Consider the following 16555-nt stretch of genomic DNA (forward strand, 5'->3'; position numbering starts at 1 on the left):
TAAATATAGGACAGTTCAAGAGACAGAACTGCTAAGACCCAAGGTAAGTAATGACTTTTGCAATTTGTGTTCTAGAGAAAAATGAAAAGTACATGTCTCTTTAAACTCAAAAGGCAGTTTTCTTTGTACAATACTTGCATTTCTAACTTTGTAGACAGAATCAAGTGTTGTATATGTTAATTGAATTGAAAGATAAATCAATACCTAAAGTATATATTTCCTATTTGTTAAATAAGATAATTACAAGTTATATCTTACTCATGTAACATATATAATGTTTTTTCTTAACAGTTATTCCACAATATTGCTATTAAAATAAATTTAATTACTTAAGCATAAATAATAATCTTTAAATATTTTATTTGCTAATGAGAATCATTGGCTGATTTCTTACATATAAAAGAGTAAAGAGCTGTCATTACCTTTCAACAGCACTAGAAAGCTTTTAGCAGGAAGTCCTCTCTAATATGTACATTAATTTAAAAAGGAAAATTCTTGTTTCATATTACTTACACATATTTTAATAATATTTCATTCTAATTAGACATGAAGCAAAAATTACTAACTTTATTTTCCATTTTCTAATATGTCTTATATTGTGAAAATTTCCTAAGAGCTCCTGTGGTACTTGAGATTAATAAATAAGCTGCACTCATAAATATCTAATAAAACAATGCAAAGATAATAGTCCATATCTAATTGTCATGAACTATAGCAGATAATTTAGAACTGTATTAGTTAGAATGCTATTAATCATGAGTTATAGCTTACTCCTTTACATTTTTTTTACACTATATTTCTTTAAAAGAGGAAACAGGAGGAGTAGGAGAGGAGAGGATATGAATCACACGGAGATTACAGAGTTCGTTCTCTTAGGCCTTTCTGATGATCCTGACCTCCAGATTGTGATTTTCCTCTTTTTATTAATCACATATATATTAAGTGTCACTGGAAACCTGGCTATCATCGTTTTGACCTTTGTAGATTCCCATCTGCAAACACCAATGTATTTCTTCCTCCGGAATTTTGCTTTCTTGGAAGTCTCATTTACAAGTGTATGCATCCCTAGATTTCTGGGGTCTATTGTCACCCGGAACAAGACAATTTCCTATAACAACTGTGCTGCTCAAATCTTTTTCATTATCTTCATGGGATTGTGTGAATTTTATATTCTCACTGTCATGTCCTACGACCGCTATGTTGCCATCTGCAAGCCCCTTCACTACACAACCATCATGAGCAGGAGACTCTGCACGCTGTTTGTGCTGTGCACCTGGCTGGGTGGATTTCTGACTGTTTTCCCACCCCTTATGCTTTTGCTCCAGCAGGATTACTGTGCTTCCAATGTCATTGATCACTTCGCATGTGACTTTTTCCCCCTTTTACAACTGTCTTGCTCAGATACTTGGCTCCTAGAAGTGATTGGTTTCTACTTTGCTCTGGTCAGTCTGCTGTTTACCTTGGCGTTGGTGATTTTATCTTACATGCACATTATCAGGACTATTTTAAAATTTCCATCTACCAGCCAGAGGAAAAAGGCCTTCTCCACCTGTTCCTCTCACATGATTGTCATCTCCCTCTCTTATGGAAGCTGCATTTTCATGTACGCCAATCCCTCCGCAAAAGAAAAGGCATCATTGACCAAAGGAGTGGCAATTCTCAATACCTCTGTGGTCCCCATGTTAAACCCCTTCATTTATACCCTAAGGAACCAGCAAGTAAAGCAAGCATTCAAAGGTGCAGTACACAAATTACTGTTTTCTGTAAGCAAATGAAATTAAAGTATGTTGAAAATAATGAACTCTATTAAGATCTAATTAATTATATTCTCAAAATTATTAAATTTCTGTATTAGGTATTCTTGTTCTCTTATAGTTTCTTTGTGTGCTATAACATAGTAAATGTTATAGTTTCAGTCTATCTCTTTTATTTCTACAATCAACTATATGTAATACAATGGTTTTTGAAATCTTTAAGAAATGTTGACAGCATGGGAAAACCCAAGCCAGACCAAATCCCAGTACCAAGAGGAAAATCAGGCACAAAGTCCCACCCCAAGCCCAGGAACTCTTGGTAATTCTTAGATGCCAGTTTCTTTCTAAGAGTGTAGACCTGGATAAGTTGATCACACTCCAGTGGAAGGCCACACACATAAGAATACTTGGGAAGCACAAATTGGCCTTGATGGTCAAAAAAGGACAAGGACACAAAGCAGAGTGAGGAGGAGGAGAGATCTGGGAAGAATTGTGCAAACTTAATCTTACATCAATTTGAACTCATTTTAATAATAGATTTCTTAATAAAAATATTTCCTGTTCTGATTTTCAGTAATTTGTTCTTACATATAACTTCAGAGTAAATCTTCCCTGTAATTTTGATTATATGTGTATAAAATTTCAGATTGTTTTCTTTAAAGATTTTATTTACTTATTTACATTCTGTAAGTTACTTTCTGAAAATTTAGTTAGGCCATGTTTTCTAGCCAGGCTGCTAGTATATATATATCAATGTGCTGAGTTTTTTGGAGAGTGTAAGAATAAAATAGGGTGGATTTTCACAAAAGACATACTTCTTGTCAAGTTATGATAATATTGCCATAGGTACATGTAATAATTATCAACTTCTCATATATTTTTAAGTAGATAATTAAGGAGCCCATCCATGCTCAGAATTCTTAGGAATCCTAAAGTATTTTGAAGAAAGTTGAAATTTTACTGTAGGTCTTAGACTCCTTCAGCATCAACATTACAAGATTCCCTATAGATACTAGGACTCTTTATTAACTTAGTTATTTTGCTTTCAGAGTTAATGATGAAAATAATCAATTAGTGTAATTTCCACAAAAATCCCCAAGGTTTTGTACCAGGTCTGAGTGAAAACATCATTTATTATTAAAGAACACGACACCTCCAGTGGTATGAAGACAAAGTCATGTTTATTGAAGATGGAATAAGGCAGCGACTACAATTCTTCAGTTACAAGGAAGCAGGAGCACACTACTGTTTGGGAAGACCCTGGTTATTTCATTTGTAGGGAAAACAGAACAGTGGATTGAAGGATGGAACATCCTGTATTCTGATTAAAGAGTGGGAAATATGATTAATAGCTCCTGGGAGAGGAAGAGTAAGTTTTCTTTAAGGGTGTGACCTCTGCTATGTTGACTACATTCCTGGAGATATCCTTCCATCTAGTATTTGGGGAGCATATTTGGGTATGATGGGTTTTAAATGAAAAATAGTACATGAAATTGGGTTGATAGGGAGATGGGGGTGGAACTAGGAGGAGTTGGGGAAGGGGGTCAATATGATCAAACCACAATGTATGAGATCTAAGAGAATTAATAACATATTTATTTCTAGGACAGAAATCTTAAAACTTAAAACTCTAAATATTGGAATGGGATGTATAATTACATATTTTCAAGTGCCTTTTACACATTCTTTTCAACTATTCATTATTAAAAGATGTTCCTTTCAAATACATTAAAATTGGTATAAAACACTTTATTCATTTTCCACATTTTCAGTTTGTATGTTGTGGTGCTCTACATATTTAGAAATAAAGTAGATGAGACATAAAATTTCCTAATATGCATTAGTTGGAAGAACATGAAAGAACAAAATGAACATTTGAATGTGAAACTTTCTCACAATATAACTACTAATCAAAACAGAGACCTCAAGGCAGAAGATGAGTTATTGAAATGAAGCCCATATGATTGAAATTATTAGAGTGCATTCTCAAATTAGCTTTTGTGTTGTAAAGGAGTAGCTCATTTAATTTACAGACAAAACAAGTGTGGCACATTTTAAAATTTACAGAGTATAATCTTGCATTTAAGTTGCTTTATAATAGAGCATATTGCTTGTAGGCGATGAGAATAGAGAACATATAGAATCTTGAAATGCTATCAAAATGTCTATCTTGAAAATATGGAAAATATAATTTGTAATTTAATTCCCAAAGTATTTGATGACAGAATATATAAACTTTATGGACATATAAGCATAATTAAAACTGCTATATGCTATCCTTCCACAGAATATTTATTTTAAAATGTAACATTTCTAGAAAATTCTACAGGGGCAAAAAACTTTATTATTTTAATTATTTTTTGTGAACAATGTACAATGCATTTTATCAAATTCACCCTCCTTTGCACAATTCTTCCCAGAGCTATCCTCCTCCTCTTCACTCTGCTTTGTGTTCTTGTGTTTTTTTGACCATTAAGGCCAATTTGTGCTTCCCAAGTATTCTTATTTGCATGGCCTTCCACTGGAATGTGATCAACTTATCCAGATCTACACTCTTTGGAAAAAAAAAACAAAAACAAAAACAAAAAACAAAAAACTAACCCTGACTTTCAGGGCATCTAAGAATTACCAAGAGTTCCTGGGCTTGGGGTGGGACTTTGTGCCTGATTTTCCTCTTGGTACTGGGATTGGGTCTGGCTGGGGCTTTCCCAAGCTGTCAATATTTCTTAAAGATTTCAAAAACCAATGTATAATATATATTTGATTGTAGAAATAAAAGAGATAGACTGTGAAACTATAAAATTTACTATGTTATAGCACACAAAGAAACTATAAGAGAACAAGGATACCCAATTTTTGTACTGAACCTTTGAATGCTTGCTTTACTTGCTGGTTCCTTAGGGTATAAATGAAGGTATGGCTGCTTTCTGGACACTTACGGCACTCATATTCATCAGGCTTCATTTAATTTTTCTTTATTTTATGATGCCTGAATAGAAATACTTGAAACAAAAGTAGAGTATTAAAAACCCTCAGAGATTTAGAAACACACTCCAGCTTTCTATAATCTCAAGTAGCAGTTCAGAAAGTACTATTTACAGAGAACAGAGTGGACCATTTTCTAGGAGGTAGTTTAAATACTTGAGTACCTGGGGGGGGGAGAGAAGCCACCACTTGACAGCTTTCTGAGAGGAGGCAGGGTTTGAAATGGGAGAGAGTGAGGCTGGAGTGGAGCTTCCAACTTAAACAGGTACCCTTTAATGAGCTGGGGTCCCAGACTGTATAAAGGGAGAAACTGTTAAACACTAGCATTCATTGCTCTTTGTTTCCTGATTGAAAACGCAAAGTGGCCAGCGGGCTCAGTTTTCCCACTTTCTGCTGTCCTAGTCACTATGAACTGAATCGTTTCAGCTGAACCCCGTTTTCCCTTGAGTTGCTTTTTGCCAAGTGCTTTGTAGCAACAAGGAAAGTAACTAACATAACTTTACTTTATCATTCCAAAAGCAAAGGCAGCTCATCTCAGCATTTATAAAATATATGCACATTGCACATTCTTATACCAAACAAAACCCAGAAATTAAGCATATAACATCTCCACATATGTGCCCAGTGATTTAAATTTTATTTGTCTGATACAAAGTTATTTAGAAATTTCGCTGAGAAACCAATAAAAGTACACTTTTTAATTCGTTCATCTCCTTAAGAGCAAAACATTCATCTCTTTTCCAGGTAAGATTTACTAACTTAGTTAATTTGTCCACTAAGTATTATGAAATCATATCAAATCATGAGTATTATTGTTTATAAAGGTTGGCAAACTGTGTAATTTTTTAATGAAAAGTCAATTTTATGCACCATAAATTTTAACATAAAGATCTTTAACAAATACATTCCTATGGAATTTTATATAAATAGCCATAATAAAATTTCTTATTAACATATGTATATATGTTTAAACCTCCATATGCACACATGCTGTGTAGGTGAGCCAACCTGATAAATAAAGACAGTAAATGTTTAAAATCGTGGCAATGATTTTATAGCCTGAATATTACATGGTATATCCTTATACCTCTAGCATATGGAAGGGCTTTAAAAATCTTAAAACTCTTTTGAAGTTTAATTTTTGCACATTATTGGCCCTTGGCATGTGAAATTGAACTTCAGGTAAAGTTGCAACTTCCAGATGTTTGCTACCTGTATTTTAAAATAAACTTTCTTCTACACTCTTTAATGTTCTAAGTCCCAAGGGGATTTATATCTGCATTTCATGAAGATTAAAGCAATGGTTTCAAGGAAAAGAAAAACCACCCAAAATTAAAAAGCAAATTAAACAGCAAGAAAATGTATTTCAGGAAAAAAGAGGAAAATGGAAAAAAACACTCCCTACTCAACACATGATCTCAGCAATTCCAGAGGCAGGTTAAATGTTAGCCTACTGTGGTTTTATTTCCCTGTGTGGCACACAAATTGATTTAGCACTTCTAGTTAATGACAGCATCTTGCAGAGTGCACACTTCCCTGAGAACTTGCACAAAGCCTTGTTACTTTCCGTTGATCTGCTGGATTTCCCGAGTGGTGAAAAGGAGGCAGCACAAAAGGAGATGAGGAATCCCAGGACTGCAGGGCTTCTCCGGGAATGCTACAAACAAGGTTCTGGTAAATTTAGCTCTCTGAATCTTTATCTCACAACAGCGCTGCACAGAACCAACACAGAATTTAAGAGCTTAAACTGTGCTGGAACGACAGAAAATCCAAATGCTTCTGGCTTCTCTCAAACTTCTTAAGAAGTTGGAGTGAAAAAAATAAAACAAACAAACAAACAAACAACAGACAACCCTAAATTTGCAAAAGTTTTTTCAGGAATTTTCCAAATAAATTTGAATCACCAAAAAAAGCATTCCAGGTGGATCCTTCAAATGAGTCTCCAAATCCTTTCTTTAGCAGTGAGGTACACCCATAAGCAGGTAGGGCCACTCTTATAATGGCAGAGCTAGTGCCCTGTCCTTCATAGGTGCCTGGGACTTTCAGTATTCCAACCATAAGGACAGTTCAGGACCCTTCTCCTAAGTCTACTGACCCCATAACCAGAATCTCGGGCTCAGTTCCTTCAATTTACCCAAACAGTGAATTTCTCTATCACTGATTACAGAAAACAGAATTAGGGAGAGAAAATTCCTAGTTTCACTCAATTCTTTTTTCTTCTTTCTTTCTTTCTTTCTTTCTTTCTTTCTTTCTTTCTTTCTTTCTTTCTTTCTTTCTTTCTTTCTTTCTTTCTTTCTTTCTTTCTCTCTCTCTCTCTCTCTCTCTCTCTCTCTCTCTCTCTCTCTCTCTTTCTTTCTCTTCTTTTCTTTTCTTTTTCTTTATTCTTTTTTTTTCCCTTGGCTTTTCAAGACAGGGTTTCTTGTGTGTCTAGCTTTGCACCTTTCCTGGAACTCACTCTGTAGCCCAGGCTGACCTTGAACTCACAGACATTCACCTGCCTCTGCCTCCCGAGTGCTGGGATTAAAGACCTGCTCCACCTCTGCCTGGCTCCCTCCTTTCTTATAAGAAAGGTCATAGAATATGCATAGGTTACTTGTGAGATAGTTATAGGGCCCTGAGACCTTTTTTCTGGGTGGACCTGGTCTCATTTTAGAAATTCAGAAAGAAATGGTAATTCTTTAAGGCCCGTGTTGCACTGTTATAACACTATATTCATCTGTTTCACACATGTCAAGCACTTGGAGATTGGAAGGTGTGCCTGAAAAACAGGTACTGGTATTAACTCTAAAAGGGGTTAGAGAAATGGCTCAGTGGTCAGGATTACTTGCTGTCTTTAGAGGACTCACAAATGATTGCCAGCACCCACAGGGGTCTAACAGTCTTCTGTAACTCCAGTTCCAGAGTATCCTCTGCCCTCTTCTGGCCCCCATGAGCACTGCATGCACATAAGTGCACAAACATCTGTGCAGGCAAAACACCCACATCATAAAATAGAAATGAATAAACCTGTTGGCTGTGTTTCTCAGACCTGCTTTGCCCCATGATCTGGACAAATCTCTCCCACCTGAGGTCCTGCAGCCTCTTATAAAATAATTACACAGAGACTTATATTAATTACAAACTGTAAGGCCTATGGCTCCAGTTTCTATTGGCTTGCTCTTTAACCTTATTTCAACACATTCCTATTAATCTATGTCTTCCCACATGGCTTTGTGGCTTACTGGTACTTTTACATCTTCCTTCTTTGGTGGCTAGATCATGTCTCCTCTGACTATGCCCTTCTTTCTCTGTCTCTCTTGAAATTCCTGCCTGGCTGTAAGCTTTCTTGTATAGGCGAAAAGACCTTTATTTATTAGCCAATGGGAGCAATACATAGTCACAGCATACAGAAAGACATCCCACAGAACTTCCCCTTTTCTATCTAATCCCAAAGAGAGGTTTTAACTTTAACATAGTAAAATCACTTGTAACAAAACAGTTTTAAAGTAAGAATTATAGTTACAATATCTAGTCTACTTATATTTGGCGAAATTAAAGAAAATACTCTATCCTCTATCCTATGTTTGTGAGTCTAGAGTTTCATATCCAATTTACCAAGGTAAACCATAATTATAATTATCTAGTCTTCAACTCCATCAAAGACCCCAGAATGATATACTATTACCTAAGAAGACAGGGAGTGCATTTGCAAGCTACTTCCAAAATTCTAGAAATGATAGAGACATCTGGCTGCCTGGACAGTCACTCAAATTTCTTGTCCAATGTTGGGGCATCACTTCAGCCTGCAGGCCTAGAGTCTCTGGCAGACTTTTTAGTGAAATAGGAAATTTGAAGGAGTGTCTTGCCTATTGACAATGTTTATCAGTCACCTCTCCTCATATCCTGCAGAATGTTTGGCAGTATCTTCTTTGAAACAGGAACCTGAAGGACCATCATGCCCTGTTTTGGTAAAGTTCAGTGTTCACATTCCTATGGGTCCTACATGTCCCATTTGTACAGTATCCTGTCAAGTAATTGAGGCAAGAGTACCTTTTTGTTCAGTGGTTAGCATTTGCCACATAGAAAGCAAACTCCATAGTGAGTTTTTCAATGCCAGTCATCCTCTTTGAAGTAATTAGTGCTTCTAGGAGCAGATATATCTCAATGTTCAGAAAAGTCTCAGTTCTTAAAACATTTTAAATGACATATTCTGCAGGCCTTTGAAGTATTTGAAGATTACCTACCTCACTGAGATATACATTTCTATAAATAAAAAACTTAACTAATATGACAATAAGTTTGGTTATCATAGTTTTCTTTGTTATATGTTACAACTTTAAATGAGTTGCATAAATGTAATACCTTAAACAAGAGTAGGAATATGCATACAACATAACAATTAAGTTTAATTTTTATCAATAAACTAAAATAATAGCAATGGAAAATATTTCAAATGAGTTGTTTTTTAAAAGTAGATTCAATATTCTACCCTTTCATCCTATCACATCTATATCCCCTTTACTTCTTTAGAAAGAGATTGTATTTATAATCAACCCCATTTGAATAAAAACAAACATTTATAAGCAATTTTTGGGAATTTGGGTATAGTTTTTCATACTACTTCCTGTTGACTGGGGGCCATGGCAATCTCATGGGGGATCCTGAGAAAATTCAGAACTATGGTTACATCTTGGCTGTAGTAGACTGTGAAGCTGCATTGTCTCTGCTAGTTGCCTTGAAGCTGTTCTGGATGTTGGTTCATCTGGGCCATTGATTTAATTGGAGAACTACAAAGGGGTCTTCCATGATGGAAACATTAACCTGGAAGGAATCCACAGCTTTTCATCTTCTGTGAAAACAAAAGCAGAGCGTCTTTTCCATAGCAACATATCCTTAGACCCAAATTTTGAAGTCAAGATACCTTTAAGATATATACATTAGTTTAACTAAGCAGCCCCTACAATCAAATGACTCTCTGTGTTTAAAAATCCCAGAGATAACACAATAATGTACAGTATCCAGACACTTTGTGCTTTCCATTTTTCTGGGGCTTTTTTTTTTAATTACACTATTTCTTTTTAAGGACTTCTCTACCCTTCTTCTTTTCTCTCAGACGCCTATGTATATTTTTAAATACACCTGTTTAGAAGTTTTTTTTCCATCTGAATCTGTTTTATTGTGTATCTGTCATTCATTTTCTGACCAGGAGAGTTTTAAACTGTTAAGTTGTGTGGCTAGGACAAAAGCAACAGCAGCCGACTCCAATTTTTGACATGGCACAGGTACCAAGGAGTCACACATAACTCCCCAATTCTGGGTTGCAGTATTAGGTAGTATGCCTCTGTTTTTAAGCCCAAGGCTGTGCTCACAAGCAGGCAGGCAGTGGCCATGACCAGGTAATATGTCTCTATATGGAGTCCATTAATAAGAGACACTAAGTAGAAAGCTGTTCTTACCTCTCCTTTAGGATCTCCTTTTAAATTCTCTCAGGGTTTAGGTGGAAACTCTTGACCCATATTGGAAAATCTGATGAAAGATGAAACAGTAATATCTATAAGGCTCATTCTAATGTTGCTTGGAAGTGAATGATCCTAAAAACATACTCTGCAATGTAGTTACAAAGCTTAGAAAACTATGTTTCTTTATAGTTTTTATGAAGAGTTCTCAAGAAAAGAGCATTTTCCAGAGACAACAGGCAGATGCCCATACAAATCCACAGAGGCTATGGCATCATGCTCAATATCCATTTGCATTAGCTCAAGTCAGAAAATGTCTTAACATTGAGTAAGGTAAGTAGCACAAAGTCTCATTCGTAGAAAAGAATTTATGCACAATTAGTCGCTGCTGGGTTAGTGTCTTTGTTAGGTTTTCTATGTTAAGAGACACATGACCTCGAAAACTCTTATAAAGAAAAATTGGCTAGTGGTTTCAGAGGTTTAGTTCATTTTTATCATGGTGGGATATGTAGTGTGCAGGCAGACAAGGTGCTGGAGAAGGAGCTAAGAATTTTATGTCTTGATCCACAGGCAACAGGAAGTGAAACTTCTACCACACTGAATGTACCTTGAACAAAGGAGACCTTAAGCCCTCTCTAGTGACACACTTCTTCCAACAGGACCACTCAATACCTATTCCAACAAAGCCACATCTCCTAATAGTCCTAACAGTGCCACTTCCTTTGGGGGCCATATTCTTTCAAACCACCACAGAAAGAGATAGTTTTCTTCAGTAGAGTGACACTGGGTATGTCACTTACTCTTCTGGGCAGGCCAATTTTTGTCAACAGAATTTGGATTGTTTTTCCATTTCCCATGTGTGTGTGTGGGTTTTTTTTGTGCATTTGTGTGTGTGTGTATGTGTGTGTGTGTGTGTGTGTGTGTGTGTGTGTAAGAGAGAAAAATAAGATGGAATTGGGATGGTCTGGAAAGAGTTGGGTAAAGGTAAGGGATATGATCCATATATATCATCTGATATTCTCAAAGTAGAAAAAACATTAAAAAGAAAGGTTAAGTTTCTACACACTTTTATTCTCTTTTCTATAGAATGAAATCGTCAGAATGTACATAAGGAAAATAGCTTTGAAATATTGATCTTCCATGTGTATGGGCCACTTTTTAAAGATTTGTTTTATTTTTTATCACGTGTCTGTGTGTGGGTATATGTATGTGTGTGCAAGTGCCTAGGGTGTTCATATGCATCAAAGCTGACATGGGTGCTGGTAAGAGAACTCTGGTCTTTGCTACATATCCATAATAAATAAAGGGATTATAAGAGGCTGACACATCTGGTCTGGGGAAGATCCCCTCTTGAAATAAAGCACAGTAGCAAACTTTCCAGGAATAATCCTATGCCTTTATATTTTTTACATACAATTTTAGCATCGAATAAATGAAATGAGAGATCAGGAGTAAATAGTTCAGGAAGTGTAACCCAAGATTTATAGAAATCCATTTAACATGGGAATAAATATCTAAGTGTACAGCTTGAGGCCTAAACAAATAGTTCAAATATGCATTGTTCATCTTTCAAGATTTCAAATAACCACTGCAAGAAGTATACACTATTTGGTGGACATATAAATATCAAAAATAATATGAAATTATTGAGCACTCCAGAGATTAACAATTAACATTCATATTGTGTGTAAACTAAAGAGCATAGGTAAAGATGATATAATTAAAAATATAGGGCTGTTGTCATTGCTTAGTTGGATAAAGGGTTTCCCGTGTAAGCATGAGGACACGAGTCCAACCCCCAGAACCTATGGAAAATGCCTTGATGATGATGTGTGCTTGCAATCTGGTTATCTAGGATGAAGTACAAGTGAATCCCTGGGACTCACTGACTGTTAATCCTCAGTCAACTCAGTGAGCTCTGGGTTTGGAGAGAGACACTGACACCAAAATAATTGGTTTTATTAAAGCATAAGAGGGCAGTGATGGCTCTGCATATAAAGATTTTCATTAAACCTGATGACGTGAGTTCAATTCCCAGAACCCTTATGGTGGAGGAGAGAGCTGACTTACAAAGGGTGCTCCATCATCCATATTCTGAGAGTGTGCACATAGCAGCACATTCACACAAATGCACACTAAAAGGAAATGCAAAAAATGCATAATAAAATTTTGTGTTTATGAGATAGGACCATATCCATGATAGTATATGAAATTATGGAAAACAGTTTTTAGGCTAGACCAATGAACAGATAACCATAATATAACTGTTAACTTGGATTTTAACCAAGAAAGGAAACATTCCAATAGACTTCTCAGTGGTGTGTAGTGTGTAGGCAGGTTATTCACTAGGTTTTAATGTCTGATTTTAAACATTAGATATAGAATCCATTAACTTATAGTGTAAATGGTTGTAAAAACTTATTCACTTAGCAATAAACAGTCTCCATAAAATATACACGGGTCCCTGTTTTAAACACAATCCCATAACATGACTTTATAGTATGAAAAGCTAAGTAGGTCAAGATAAGAAACACGAAACCATCCGATTTGGGGGGAATTGGTGATCTAATGTATCATGTTCTCTTTGAAAAATGTCAGATCAGAAAAAAACTTGAAGGATCTCAAAATATATTATTTACCATAAATTCTCAAATAAATAAATTTATTTAATTAAATTTAAATTAATTTTTATTTAAAAATAAAACAAACCCATTTTTAATTAATGTGTATGTAAAAGTAACTATGACAAACTGTGGAAAAATATATTGAACAAAACATGGTGGTCCTGCCTATGTCCCAGTACTTGGGTGATAAGGGAAGGGAGATAAGCAGTTCAATCCTTGGCTACAGAGCAGGTTCAAGGCCTGCTGTATTTTCTCAGTAAAACTCTACTGCAGTTTTACTTTCATGTTTTAAACTGACTTCTCCTTGTGTTGAGGATAACACATATTTTGTGTCACTATGCCATAATTATCCTCCACCCTCAAAATGGAGTCAAAAACTGCTTATGAAATGGAGTCTGAAGGCAAAGCTCAGCCTAAAAATTTCCACTACTGTTTTGTAGAATATGGAGTAACACAGATAGGATCAGCCTAATTTCAACACTATCCTATGAAAGTCAGTGTGAGAAGGTAATTGTTTTTCTTGTTAGATCTCATTCCTTCGAAAATGCTTTGCTAACTTTTTGCAGATAAGTTCTGCAATCACCTGGGATGTAGGTCACATAACAAACCAATTAAATGTGATTGCTAGAAGTAATCTTTTACTTGTATACATTAGTGTCCTATTATTATTCATCCCAGAAGTCATTATGCATTTCCACACTTTGTAGAATATTTTTGAAGTTATGTGTTGCAAACATAGTATAAATGCTGTTAATTTTTTCCCCTGGGAAACATATTAGCAACATCCATTTGGGAAATACTGGGATAATCTGAATAATTTTATAGCAATAAAACTCCCATCTAGCAATGTGTTGTTAAAATATTGTGAGGAATATGTCAGGATCCTAGATGTTGGATGATATTAGAAAACACATGAAAAAGATATTTTACTGCATGTTTCCATATTAAATATCAGGGGTGCTGTGAGGAGCCGAGCTTTGTGGGAGGAGAGACATAAACAGTGATTTCTCTTTGTGCTACAGGACTATGGTATAGATTTTGGTTTAAGGGAGCTAAGCATATTACTCTTTTTTTGACCTTTCAATTTAACTATTAATACTTTAAACTGATTTTTCTGTACAATCTTTTATCTTTATTTACTGTCTTCTCATGCAGTTCTTTTTATAGCTGTTTCATATATGTAACTGATATATATTTCAATTTAGTTAATATATATTAGTTAACTTGAAAATTTTCCAACTTAAATATATATTAAATGAAAAATTATAGTGGATTTTTTTAAAGAAGGATATTATTTAACTTTTTAAAATACAAAAACCATAATGACATTTGTTGATTTTATTGTTTTGTTGAGAAAATATTAATAGAATTATATTATTTACTTTTTCTAATTTGATGTTTATACTATTCTTGTAGATAATAGAATAAGTTGACCACTGGTTTCCTCAATTTGTTTAATAGAAAAAATAATACAGGAAAAGCATAATGATGCCAACAATGAAATTAGTACATTTTACAAAATAGTAAAGGTGATAGATAGTGGCAGAATAAAAACATAGTTTAGACTGACTTTAAACATAAAAAAAAATGTATCTTCAAAGATGTAATTGAAATATAGACATCACACATGCAAAACACAGAGAGAGAGAGTGAGAGTGTGTGTGTGTGTGTGTGTGTGAGAGAGAGAGAGAGAGAGAGAGAGAGAGAGAGAGAGAGAGAGAGAGAGGGAGAGAGAGAGAGAGATCTATGCTTGTCTTGTGGCTCATGTCTCCTTGTGTTCTGTGTTTGATTTTATCAGATTTGTTGTATACTGACCACCAGGAATGAGAAACAGAACATCAGTGACATACTTCATCCTCCTGGGTCTGACAGATGATCCTGAGCTTCAGGTTGTGATTTTCTTTTTTCTGTTTCTCACATATGTGCTGAGCATTACTGGAAATTTAACCATCATCATACTCACTCTGCTGGATTCCCACCTGAAGACCCCCATGTATTTCTTCCTCAGGAATTTCTCCTTCTTGGAAATTTCATTTACTTCTGTCTGTAACCCTAGGTTTTTGGTCAGCATCCTAACTGGAGACAAATCAATCTCCTATAATGCTTGTGGAGCTCAACTATTTTTCTTGATTTTCCTTGGCTCAACAGAGTTTTTCCTTCTGGCATCCATGTCCTATGATCGCTATGTGGCTATCTGCAAGCCACTCCACTATACAACCATCATCAGTAAAAAGATCTGCCACCAGCTCATCATCAGCTCCTGGCTGGCTGGGTTCCTGGTAATTTTTCCACCATTGGCCATGGGCTTAGAGCTAGATTTCTGTGACTCCAACATTATTGACCACTTCACATGTGACTCTGCTCCTTTGCTCCAAATCTCCTGCACAGACACACACACTCTAGAGCTCATGAGCTTTATATTGGCTTTGATCACGCTTATGACTACTCTGACGTTGATAATTGTCTCTTACATCTATATCCTCATAACTATTCTGAAATTTCCTTCAAGCAAACAAAGGAAAAAGGCCTTCTCAACCTGCTCCTCACACATGATTGTTATCTCCATATCCTATGGAAGCTGCATCTTCATGTATGTAAAAACATCTGCCAAGGCTGGAGCTGCCTTGACAAAGGGTGTGGCTGTGCTCAACACCTCTGTTGCTCCCATGCTGAATCCTTTTATCTACACTTTAAGGAACCAGCAGGTGAAACAAGCCTTTAAGGATCTTGTGAGAAAGGTATTTGCCTCAAAAACGCTGATGTGATATAGATTACAAATGAAACATGGGACAACTTCAACCATAAAACTAATGAGCATGTCCTTGTTCTAGTTCATCTCAAAAACAAAAGTGTATGCTATTCTTAATGCATTTACTGTCCTCATGTTAAAATTCACTTAATGAATTTATGAGCACGACAATAATGCAATGGTTTCTAAATTTATATGATAAAATTAGAAATGAAGTAATTTTTAATTATAGCTTATATATTTCAAGTAATACATATATTCATTACATGCACATTTTTGGAAAGATTAAGCCATTGAACGTCCTTGTTAATTCATGTATGTGTTACACAAATATATTCACATATATTCTTACATGTATTTTTATGTGTCTGCACTTGTATATACATGTATATCATGATTTTTTACTTTGGTGGTGTTAGAACATGGATTTATTGTATTTTTATATCTGTTGCTATCATTTCTTAAGTGATACATATAGGGCATTTAGTAATATGATATGGGAATAATCTATAAGAAGTACATTGGAATTATAAGTTCTCCACAACAACAATAATTGAAAAAGAAAAATAATAATATGCTAAAAGGAAAAGGGAGATCTTCATATTGTACTGAACATTGAAACTTAATTTACAAGTTACTTATAGTTCCAAAAGAGAATTCTATTTATGATCATGATAGCAAATCACCAGAAAAATATTTGATTTTTCAGGTTAATATTTGTAGAATATTATTTTATTTATTTTATTTGTTATGGTTCTAATCATTATTTATTGTGGTTTAATTAATTGCAAAAAGCAAAATACACCTTTAAGAATATTTTCATTGATTTTTATTCTCACAGGGAGGAAAGGGAGAAATGAAGGTGATATGAATCTATTTTAATTAAATACATTTAAAAAAGAGTAATTTCCTGCTTGTCAATTTTTTTCATTTACAGTTATTACTCTAATAAATGGGCAATAACATTTTTTTTCTGAACACAAAAAGAGACATCTATGTCAGCTGGAA

General features: G+C 35.0%; 2 protein-coding genes across 2 annotated transcripts; both read left to right on the top strand.

Annotated features, from left to right (window-relative positions):
- The first annotated feature begins 839 nt into the window (after window positions 1-839).
- On the top strand, window positions 840-1775 carry LOC102922448 (olfactory receptor 6C3-like). Its single transcript, XM_006996609.1, has one exon. It carries the CDS (start codon window positions 840-842, stop codon window positions 1773-1775), a length of 936 nt encoding a protein of 311 aa, XP_006996671.1.
- Window positions 1776-14597: 12822 nt separating this feature from the next.
- Window positions 14598-15563, top strand: LOC102925559 (olfactory receptor 6C76-like). The gene has a single exon (XM_015989916.2). The coding sequence runs from the start codon at window positions 14622-14624 to the stop codon at window positions 15561-15563; it is 942 nt and encodes a 313-aa protein (XP_015845402.2). The 5' UTR covers window positions 14598-14621.
- Window positions 15564-16555: the final 992 nt, after the last annotated feature.

Source organism: Peromyscus maniculatus, chromosome 18 (genome assembly GCF_049852395.1).
Source record: "Peromyscus maniculatus bairdii isolate BWxNUB_F1_BW_parent chromosome 18, HU_Pman_BW_mat_3.1, whole genome shotgun sequence".
Lineage (NCBI taxonomy): Eukaryota > Metazoa > Chordata > Mammalia > Rodentia > Cricetidae > Peromyscus > Peromyscus maniculatus.